The 11,740-nt window shown below is 52.6% G+C and overlaps 1 protein-coding gene across 1 annotated transcript in view; it reads left to right on the forward strand.

Annotated features, from left to right (window-relative positions):
* Window positions 1–5,625, forward strand: part of SCRN1 (secernin 1) — a 29,902-nt gene extending 24,277 nt beyond the window's left edge. Inside the window, exons 6-7 of the mRNA XM_006778968.2 lie at window positions 2,681–2,861; window positions 4,566–5,625. Of these exons, the coding sequence (XP_006779031.1) occupies window positions 2,681–2,861; window positions 4,566–4,724 (340 nt within the window). The 3' untranslated portion in view covers window positions 4,725–5,625. The remainder of the gene's footprint in view (window positions 1–2,680; window positions 2,862–4,565) is intronic.
* Window positions 5,626–11,740: the final 6,115 nt, after the last annotated feature.

Below are 11,740 nucleotides of genomic sequence, written 5' to 3' on the forward strand. Positions count from 1 at the left end.
GAGGTAGTAAAACGAGGGTTCTTGGAGCTGCTTCTGTTAACGCTGAAGGCAGCCGAGAGGTGTGTGGGGGAAGTAGTGTCAGGGCAGTGCACTCGCAAAAGATTATGATCAAAGCGCAGGACTGTGGGACGCATCCCTCCCGGTGAGTGTCAGACACCGCGGGACACGGCTGGCTACTGCTCCGTGTGCTGCGGCACTTCTCCACCCTCTGCACGTATTAATTATAGATCCTCTTCCCAAAACAACTTGATCTCACATTCTCTTTTCTCTCCTCCTTCCCTCCCTTATCTTCCCCCACCCGCCTCCTAGCAAGAACCAGGTACTATGTAAGCTTGAGAGTTGGAAGGAGGTGCAAAAGTCAGAGTTCAAGCTAGAGGGAGATGCAGAAGACCTTGAATTAATTTATCGAGAAAGCACATTCCATCTTATCAATATTCTGTTGTGTCAGCTGGTGCCTTAGTCATTCGATAGTGACACTGATTGGCCTGTGTGCACCTGTTCTGACCTTTGGGAACCATTTCTGGTTGGAGGCCAGTACTTGTTGAAGTTCCACTGATGTGAAGAATCAGAGAGGGAAAGGGTAGCGGCACCTTCACAATCTGAGACTGTACAGTTCAGTCCTGCAGTGTCGGGAGCCAGTGAGAGCCGATTAAGTGCATCCTTCCTGACTCTATGTTCTGGGATGTCACATCAGTAACTTGAAATGGGCCACAGTGGGCGTATTTACACCACGGAAATTGGCAGATGCCAGGAAGCAGGGCTTATTTTATTTTATTTTTTTCAGAGATGCAATTGTCAACCCAGCACGCCACTGAGAGGCCCCCACAACTGGGAAAACAAACACTCCACATAGAGGATGGATAAACCAAGAGGGGAAGATAATTTAAACACTTTCCATTTTCGATATTAGAAGGCCATTTCCCAACCCATTTCCCTAATTACATTAGGCCATGCACTTCGCCCAGGAAACAGAAAAGAGGGAGGCAGTTGTAGGAAAATAGGGTGTTTGATGCATTTTAACTGGGGAGATGCACGGGACATGGTGTGTGTGTGTGTGTGTGTGTGTGTGTGTGTGTGTGTGTGTGGTTTCCCCCTTCTCTCAGTGTACTAGGCTTGAGAGGCTAAATTGGATCTGCTGAGACCGTCTCATCTGGTTAATTCAGATGTTAGGGGCAAGGGGCCCCTTCTTGTTATTGGAGTTGAGAGAAACTGGTTATTCTAGATTCTTTCCAGGTTGGTTCCAAGTTTAGCAGATTCATCCCAGTGGGACCCTGTGTGCTGCTCCTATCTGTGCCAGACACCCCTCAGGGGATCTGGGGGGGCCTCCAGGGCATGGGGTGAGCCTGGCTGAGTCTCCGGGGAAGTGTCTGCCCCTTCTGTAAGAACAAGTCACACTGAAGTCAGAAGCGTTGGCTGGCACTGACATTACAATTCTCAATCCCAATCACAAAAAGTATTTCATTTTTCTGCAGCGGCACAAGGTGTTTATACATAAACCAGCAGGATGCTGCAGCGGTGAGAGGGAGTGGGGAAAGCTGACCATGGCTTTGGAAGATTTGGCTCTCGGTCTGCCACTCCTTAGGAATGTGTCTGGACCAAGCTCGTAGCTTCTATGAGCCTCAGTCACCTCGTCTGTGAAATGGGACAGAAGCCTTTGCCCTGCCTTGTTCATGGCTGTAACCCTAGGTCCTAGAACAGTACTTAGTACTCAGTTACCGTCAACGTGTATTTACTGACTGAGTGAAGGAAGGAAGGGAGGAGTGAATGAATGAATGAATGAACAAGCAGGGGTACCATTCATTATCAAAAATGGTAATTTTGTTTTCCTTCTAAATGAGAAAACAAATGAGAGGAGGACATTTCTTTTACACTGGCTTGTTGCATTCATCACAGAACTTAGGGGAAAACAAGACAGATAAGGCAAAGATGTCCAGATATACGCCCACACGTACACGTACATGCACACACACACACACACACACACACACACGGCCATTTCCCTAAAATACACCCATTGGGCCAAAAGAGCGGAATCAGAGTGTTTGCCTGGGCCCCCTCCTGTGCCCAGAGCTCCCCACCCTCTCACCACCAGACTTCTCTTTCTCTGGGCTTCTCTTTGTGTCGTCCACCTTAATCTGTCCCCTTCCTGAATCTGTCAGAATTACTCCAGAATTTTTCAAATAAAGTAGAACTTAAAAAAGAGAGTGAGAAGGGGTCTCAGAGCCTTCCTTTCCCAGAGGCCACTTCCCAGCAAACCATGCGCGAAAGGCCACCTCGCTGAGCCTAAATAGAGGACCCCTTTTCTACTTGCCTCACTTTATGTCGCGGGAAGGGCCTCCGCACGGTCTTCCCGAGCAGGCAGGTCTGTCTAGGCGGCTCCTCTCTGTGAATAGGAGAAACCGCAGCTTGTAAGTGGCAGTGAACTTCACGGAAACCTTCACTAAACCCTGCAGTTGTGTCTCTCTTGGCATGAACCCACACCCACCCACCACCCACCACTTCCACCTTCCACCCACCACCCTCCACCCACTACCTCCATCCTCCACCCACCATCTACCCCCACCCATCATCCACCACCCACCACCCACCCTCTACTCCCAGAAATGGCTGCTGAGTGAAAGGACTGCTTCTGGGTACCCTCACACCCAGCCTGGCTAAAGCCCCGCTCCTTTCTCTCCAGGTCCATCTTCAAGCCTTTCATCTTTGTGGATGATGTAAAACTGGTCCCTAAAGCACAGTCTCCCTGTTTCGGGGATGACGACCCTGCTAGAAGGGAGCCCCGGTTCCAGGAGAAACCCGACCGTCGGCACGAACTGTACAAGGCTCACGAGTGGGCACGCGCTGTCATCGCCAGCGGCCAGGTGAGCCGGAGCTGGGCCGTGGACAGTGGCGGGGTCAGCAAGCATGGGCCAGGAGAGCAGGGTACAAGTCACCCTCTTCCTCCTCTCCAGCACGCTCCCCCCCAAAACCCAGGCTCCCAGGCCCTTCCCAGGATGCGGTGTTCACTGTCCCATCCCGCCCCCTGAGAGAAACCAGAGCCTGTGCTTCTGGTGTTATTCTGGAGCCTCGTGGGCTCAGAATAGCCCCTTTCACTTATGTTCACCTAGGCATCCCCGAAATGTGCCGCCCAGCAGGGACGGCTGCTTCGCTTCTTCCTACAGTTTCGTATACTTTTGGGGACACAAGGTTGTATGTGGTGGCAACACTTTAAAAATGCTTAAAAAATTGATTCTTCCCCAAAGTCCTGGAGATGGATAGGGTTGCACACATTGTGACTGTACCTAATGCCACTAAACAGTACACTGAAAAGGGCTCCAGTGGTATACTCGGTGGGATATACATTTTATGACACTAAAAGAAAGATTCTCAAGTTTTCAGTTAAAAAATTTTTCTTTAAAGTGCAGATCCCCTGCCCACCCCCAAAGCTTTGGAACTTAAAGCTATGAGACGTAAATTCTAACAAGGCCACCCCCAGCACCTGCGAGCATTCCTCTGCAGCCCCAGCTGTACTTGGTGGAAGGGAGGAGAAAGGACGGCCTGTTAGACGCGCATCCACCCTCAAGCGTTTAGTGAACAGCTGGGAGCAGGTCCAGTTTCTCCGGAAGAAAGGGCCCCTTTTAGGTGAACTGAGCACTCGTTCTGTGTGGGCCGGGCGAGCACCAGGGACTGCAAAAGGGACATAGAGAAGGCGACCCCGGTGGCAACCCAGTGGGTTCCGACAGCATCTCTGAGCAGGGCAGGCTCAGTGGTCACAGAGCTCGCACCTTCACGCCACCCGCTGTCGGCTGTCTTACGTCTGTCCGCCCGCCCCCCGTTTCCCGGAGGCTGCACCGCTGCTCCCGCGGCTCCTGCCAGCGCATTTTCTAAGCCAGACAGGGACCGAGAACGGTTTTGTGGATCAGGCGATAGGAGGCAGAGGCAGGCAGGGCCGTGTGGGCTGAGCGCTTCTACCCCAAATTCTAGAGCTGAGCCCGTGAGGGTGGGTGGGCTTTGAAATGTGGAAATGACTGCAGGTGTGAGTCAGGGGGGTGGTGACAGCAGCGTCTCCCTCTGGGACTTATTGTGCTACCACGTCTGAGGCTCTGGTGCCTGGAGCCATGCCCCATCCTCACCCCCCAGGAACCCAGGGTCTAACGGGGACACAGGCAAGCAGACAAGAGCTTCACGTGACAAAGAGCAGCCGGCAGGAGGCAAGGCCTTGCCCTGGGAGCCCTGAGGAGAGGCCTGCAGAGGGGGTGCAGCTGACCAGGCCCTGGCGGACACGCTGGCCCAGGCAGTGGGGAGTACGGGCTGGAGGGAGGCAGACGAGTCAACTGGCTGAGTCGAAAGGGTGTGGCTAGAGGCCAAGTAAGAGCCTCGTGTGTCCCACGGGCCTGGGATGCCACTCAGGATGTATCCTGCAGGCGGTGGAAACCAGGCAGGTGTGCCAAGCAGAGCAGTGACACCCATGTTGGCATCTGGAAGGATTCCATGGCGGTCCTGTAGGAAACATTGGATAGGGTCTCCCACCCCAGGAGGCTTTCAGGGTTCGTGGCAATGACCTCCCCCTGCTTGTGCCTCCTCAGGAGCAGGGCCGCAGGCTGCGGAGGACCATGCTGGAGCTGGAGAAGCAAGGCCTGGAGGCCATGGAAGAAATCCTGGCCGGCCCCGCACCCCCGGACCCTGCCGAGGTGGCCGACCTTTTCTATGACTGTGTGGACACGGAGATCAAGTTCTTTAAGTGAAGCGGGCCGCCCCCCCCCCCCTCGTATTTAAAGTTTCCCACCGACTAACTTATCAGCAAAACCACCGCTCTCCTGTGCGAGAAAGACGAGGGGCCCTCGGTGGTGGCTGGTGTTCCCTTTTCTGAAGCCAGACCGACGGACACTTGTGTTCTGCTGGAACCTCAACACGTCCCCTCTGCCACGCGGTCCCCTTCCTCTGCTGTGTGACCTGTGCCCCGTGCGCCCGTGGTTCCCCCGTGTGACTAACCGTGGATTTCAAGCTGCTGCTGTTGTATTTCCGTGACAATGGACGCGTTGGCCTTTCCGGGAGGATGTGCGCTCACCAGGCCCGGAAGGCAGGCTCCGCAGTGCTGAGCGGGCGGGGAGGCAAAGTCTCCTGCCGTCTTCCTCGCTGAGTAAGTTTCTTCCAGGCTCACAGCAGGCATTGCTGTGTCTGGCCCCGGGCCTTCCCTGTGCCCTCGAGGGAGAAGCTTCCTGGCCGCCCTGAACGCGAGGGCTTGTCTGTAGTGCGGAAGGTCTCCAGGTGTGTCTTCTGAGGGACACATCTGGAGGGAAGGAGGGCAGGGGTCCTGTCCAGTCCCAGCTCCGTCCGGCTTCCCGTGATCCTCACAAACCCGTCTTCTGTGCCCCGTGCTTGTGAGCGGTGGACCCACCGACAGCTCCCACCTGCGGGAGGGCTGCTCCCTGTGTGAGCGTGACCCGCCCCTGTAGCGAGTCAGAGGCAGCCACACCTGTGTTCCCTGCATCCCCGCGTGGGCCGCCCAGAGGCTCCGGGCTCACCTGCTCCAGCGCACCCGCCACCTGGCTGCCCTGGTGCAGAATGGTTCCCACCTGCTTACCGCCTTCTGTTTAGGTCAGTGGTTCTCAACCTTGGCTGCACATTAGAATCACCTGGGAATCTTTTTAAAACCCTGATTTCTGGGCCTCCTCCTCCGGAAATTCTGTTTCTTTGTTATGGGGTGTGACCACAACATTAGTAACAAAGAAACAGAATTTCCGGAGGAGGAGGCCCAGAAATCAGGATTTTAAAAAGATTCCCAGGGGATTCTAATTCACTGGTTTAGGTGAATTGCCAATAAAGGGCCCTCTGGCACAGCTCCACCCCGCAAAGCCGCCAAGCTCTCGGTTAAGGAGGGGAAGAGAGGGAGAAACTTTTGGCTGTTTCGATTCTAGTTAAAGTAGCTGGAATCCGAGCAGACACAATATTATCTCAGCAGAGACTTTAATTAGACCGATTTGTTTCCAATGTCGTGTTCGCATGAAGGATTTGACTTACCACCGGAGTGCAGAAGAGCATGGGAGGAGGACCAGATGGGCCAGTGCTGGGAGCACAGAGGGCAAGAAGGCGACAGATGGAGGTAGAAGCATCTCGCTCCAGGGTAACAGGCCAGCCCCCGCCCTCCTGCCCAGCCTGTTACAACCCACAGAGCGGTGTAGGGAGCAGCTGGCTTCCCCCGGGCCTTGCCTTCACCCCTCCCACCCCCGTGTCCCAGCAGCTGCCTTGAGACGGGTGGCTGGCGCGAGCAGGTGCAGGTGGTGGGGGCTTACCTCCAGCCACTGACCCTCTCAGCCATGCTCGGAATGGAAAGGGGTGGAGATGGTCCGACCAGCGTGGCTCAGAGATTGAGCATCGACCTATGAACCAGGAGGTCATGGTTCGATTCCCAGTCAGGGCACATGCCTGGGTTTTGGGCTCGATCCCCAGTGTGGAGCATGCGGGAGGCAACCGATCAATGATTCTCTCTCATCCCTCTCCCTTCCTCTCTGAATAAATTTAAAAAAAAAAGGAAAGGGGTGGAGATGAGTCATGGAGGATGTGGGGGTAGACAGCTAGTGGAGAACAGCAGCTAATTGCTCCTACTGACTCCAGAAGCAACATGTCAGGCCACAAGAGCTGGAAGGGACACAGGTCCCATACTCAGACGTGGCCCGAGGGTCACAGGTTTTATTGGAACAAACCTCTTTTTTTCCCTACCAACTGCCCTTGACGAGCACTATGAGATCTTTGCGCAGCAGGTTTGTAGGAAAATGACTAACTACAAGCAGTGACAGCGAGGAAGACTGTGGGGCTGACAAAGTTAACAGCAGCCGTGCGTGGTGGCTTGTAGTCCCCGAAGCTTCGCCCAGGTTCGGGCTGATTCACTTAGGGTCTCCTCCAGCTGCCATTCTCAGAGTGTCTGCCTACAGCTGCTAAGGGGGCCAGCGTGGGGTTCCAGAACGATGGAGGTACCCTATTCCCCCCTAAGCCCACCTACAGAGTGGTTCTTTAAAACACCGAGTTTCACACTGAGGTCTCATCCCCACCTGTTATGGAAACATTGCATCAGACCTGTGATGCTTAAAGTGATCCGGGGTTTTACCAAAAGGAGGCTAGTGAGAATAGATGACAGAGGCCTGCTTTCATTATTATGGGCCAAACAGAGGTCACGGTGACCCAGCCAGCCTTAGGCCACTGCCCAGCGTGGTGCAGTGGGACACACAATGGGTGCTTCTGTGAGGGGGCGTTGACCTTATTAGCCCAGCACTTCAGAGAAGGGCCAACCCTGATGGAGAGTTGTCTGGGCTCACACTGTACATCGCAATTGTGATGCCCCTGGGTGACCACTAGAGGGCGAGGCAGCCCTCCGTGGCACAGCCTGGCAGACGTTCAACCCGGCTGGGGTGCTTCCCTCAGGCCCAGAGGTAGTCTGTGTACCGTCGGACCCAATAATAGCAATGGACAGAGTCCTCATACAGTGGGCAGCACAGGGAAGGGCAAGAAGAGAGCCAAGAACCTGCCGAAGTGGCCTGTTCACTTCTAGGGACTTGTATTCACTTAGACGAGCAGCCTGAAATAGATTGTTGGGTTTTAAACAGGCTGTTGCTGGGGGTGCTGCTTGTTCTTTAAAGCTCCACACAGACCGTGCTTTTAAAAAAATGCACATCATTACGTGGATAACTCCTTGACCGGGGGATGGCTTTTCTAAAGGTAATATGGAGAAAACAAACATTCAAGATGAACTGTAAGATAATGTTTAAAGGTCAGAGTATAAATAGCTTCCTAAAACACCATCTGTGTACCCATTAACCCTCGGGTGGGGGTGCTGTGCATTGTGCAGACGGAAGACATGGCCGTAAGGACAGCTTCTCCCCGCCTCCCGCGCCCCCCCCTCCCTCACCCCCCTACACACACAGCCAGGCATAAGCCAGTCAGGCTTGCCTAGTAGAGGGACTGACCATAACCTCCGGGAAGGTACATGAACAGAGCAGAGTAGTTCTCTTTCACTCCAGGAGGTGGCTTGGAGCTTTAGGTAGAATAAGGATGTACTTGAAATGATGGCAATTCTTTCATGCCCAGTAACCTAAGACAGTGTTCTCATTAGAAAGAGTCTGCCTGACAAGCTGTCTAACAGGCAGGTATGTGCCTATTAGATTATAGCAGCCGGTTCCTTCACTACTGGGTGGCTGAGTAGGTATAAACATAGTTATTAACCAGGCAAACCACGTTGCTCCCTAACTGATGTCACCCCACGTGCAGCTGGCCCAGCAGGGAAGCCAGGTGGGACCGGTGTGTGTTCTGGAACCAGTAACTGCACGCTCCACCAAGGAGCTGACAAGTCATTTATGGGGAAGGTGTTCTGCTGAGCTGTCAGCATTAGGAGGGAAGAACATAGAGGAAGGGGAGCGGGAACCACCTCGCTGGCCATTCCTTCCTGTCTAAGGGGGAGGGGTGAGGGTCCCAGGCACACACTGTCCCAGAATACTCTGTGCTTCCGGCACTTCACCCACAGGCCCTGCGTCCCAGCTCCCCTCCTGTGGTCTCTGTCAAACATCCCGACCCGTCACGTGCAGATGTCTCATGGGAATGAACACGCACACGTTTGCGATCATGTTGTGAGAGTTAAATGTGTGAGCTGGACAATGCTGTTGGCAGGGAGTGCTAAAAAGGAGAATCTTTGTTTCCTGCTGTGGGAACAGACCGTGTCGTCTTAACAGCCTTTTGTACAATATCCACAACCCAGACAACTTCCCCATTCAGTGCTTGCCCTTGGAATTGTCCCCAAATACATCAAGCATACAATAAAAAAAAAGCCAAAAAATAACTGAAACTGATGTCCGGTGGCCTTTTCCACTTTGTGTCTCATGAATAAATGTGGGCATCAGTCACGGCATAGAGAATGTGTAACAGGAGGTGTGTTTTTTCTGACGTTAATCTTCAGAAAACCCAACCTTTTCAGCAGTTTCCTCCATTTCTGTCCCATGCTGTGGATAAGTTCACTCTTTAAAAGTGAATACAAAACCACAAGGAGATACCACCTCACACCCAGGATGCTGCTATAAAAAACCAGAACGGAGAAGTGTTGAGGGGGACCTGGAGAAATGGGAACCCTTGTGTTTTACTGTGGGGATGTAAAAACGTGCAGTGTGGGTGGAAATCAGTGTGGAGGGTCCTCAAAAAAAATTACAGAGAGAATTAGCATATAATCTAGCAATCCCACTTCTGAGAATATACCCTAAAAAATTAAAAGCATGTTTTCAAAGAAGTATGTGTACAGCCATGTTCACAGCAGCATTATTCATGAAAGCTAAAACGTGGCCACTACCCAAGAATTCATCGATGGATGGATGAATGAACAGAATGGAGTATATACATAAAATGGAATACTATTCAGCCTTAAAGAGGAAGGGAATTCTGACACATTCTACAACGTGGATGCCCTGAGGACATCATGCTAAGTGAAATAAGCCAGTCTCAAAACGGTAAGTATTGCATTATTCCACGTAGGTGAGGGCCAGGGAGGGGGAAATGGGGAATTTCTTAAAGGGTATAAAAAAGTTTTGCGGATCATAAAGGAGTTCTGGAGATTGGCTGCACAATCATGTGAATGCACTCAACACTACTGAATGGTATACTTAAACATGGTTAGGATGGTAAACTTTATGTTGGGTTTGTGTCACCACCATTAAAGCCGTACTAGCAACAGGAGTCTAGGTGCTCCAAATGGCTGCTGGCATCTATGCCAAGCATCTTTATTTTAAAGCCCCGAGTGGGTCCACCAGAGGGAAGGATGCTGCTTAAGGAAAAAGCCAGCCTCTCCCCACTCCTGTGGCCTAGAAATGCCAGGTTGCTCCCACAACCCTGTTTCCACCAGGATGGGCAAATGCAACTACTTATCTTGTTCATGGAAACAAGTGACCTCTGTCAAGGTCAGAGTAGTCGACTGCCCCATTTATATGATGAGGAACTGCTAACACTTTAAACTTGACCCCCAGCTCATTTCCCTGTAATGTACTCCTGCAAAACTCCAAGGAGACAAAGCCTGCATTCGTTTGCTAGGGCTGCTTTAACAAAGTACCGCTAAACAACAGAAATGAACTCTCACCGGGCTGGAGGCTAGAAGTCCAAGGTCCATGTGCGGGCAGGGTGGGTTCCTCCCGAGGGCCATCTCCCTACGCCAGGGCTCGGCTGGCCGTCTTCAGCACTCCTTGGCCTGGAGAGCATCGCCCCTGTATCTGCCCTCATCTTCCCATGGTTGTCCGTGTGTGCGTGTGTGCGTGCGTGCGTGTCTAAACTCCCCTTTTTATAAGGACACCAGTCATTTTGGGGTAGGGGGTGCACCCTACTCCTTTATAACCTCTTCTTAATTAGTAACACCTGGAATGACCCAATTTCCAAATAAGGTCACATTCTGAGGAACTGGGGGTTAGGATTCACCCTGGGAGTTTTTGGAAGAGACAACAACACAGATTCATGAAGGAAGCCAAGGCCTCGTGGGTCTGGAAGTTGCTTCGGGAGCCCAGGGCCCTTCCCGCTGCAGGCACCCCCCTCCCCCTTAACCTATAAGGGGTGTCTGCGATGCTGCTGCCTCACTCCCCCCTCCTCCCCCCAGTTACCTTTCTTGGACTACTGCGTTTCCTCTCCACCCAGACGGCTCCTCTGGCATTAAAGAGCTTATTGAACCGCCACCGATCAGACAGCAGCTAAAACAAGGCAGGGCCTGAACTCACTGGGATGCAGAGCGTGTCGCAGCAAACTCTGAAATCAGTTTCCAGAGGAGATCCATTTAGGGAACATCCATGGATTTTAATTGCCGCTCTCTCCCTGTTCTCCAGCAGCAGAGCCAGTGCAGTGTGGTCTGAGCTGCTCAGCAAACGTCTAAAGGGGCTGCCGGGGAGGCAGTGCCCTCGGCAAACTGGTGTCCCCCGGAGTGCGGGTCTCGGGGCGAGGGGCAGGCTGATACCCGGGTCTGCTGTGACGCAGGGGATTAAGGGTTGCCGGGGCATTACGTCAGTGAGCCGTCACCACTATATGCTCAGGTACCCGTTGAGGTCTCCATTACACAGGTGAGGAAACTGAGGCACGGGCTGGTGAAGTAATTCACTTCCCTGAGCCAGCGTCCCCCGTGGGTAAACCTCCCCTCCCCTTCCCACGTTTCAGAGTTCACCTGCAAGTACTGGCATGGAGGTGGGGTGATACTGCTGCTCCATACAGGAGGCTTTGGGAGGAGTTTGCTACATTGTGGGAAGTGGTGCTAAGCGTACTTTAGGTTGAAAGTTGTTCCTTTTAAACAGAAGTTAGAGGATTCTCTACATAAACACACACACACATTTTAAATGTTTTTATTGATTTCAGAGAGAGAGAGAGAGAGAGAAACATCCATGATGAGAATCATTGATTAGCTGTCTCCTCCATGTCTCACACTGGGGATTGAGCCCACAACCCACGCATGTGCCCTGACCAGGAATCGAACCGTGACCTCCTGGTTCATAGGTCGACGCTCAACTACTGGGCCATGTGCCCGGGCTACCCATATTAATAAACCTGGAAAAAAAATGCATTTAAGAAAGTTTTTCCCTTGGTTGATTTTTCCAAATACCCATTCAGTTAGCTTACAAATACCAGGGGAACATCAGACAAAACTGTGACTGTGGTTTAGTCAGAAACGTCAGCTCAGTAAAGAAAGGCCTGACTCTAACAGGACATTTCAGCAGCGCGGGAGCCAGCCGACTACCGGGCATCATCCTGTCAGAAGCCC

Source organism: Myotis davidii, unplaced genomic scaffold, assembly GCF_000327345.1.
Source record: "Myotis davidii unplaced genomic scaffold, ASM32734v1 scaffold168, whole genome shotgun sequence".
Taxonomy (NCBI): Eukaryota; Metazoa; Chordata; class Mammalia; order Chiroptera; family Vespertilionidae; genus Myotis; species Myotis davidii.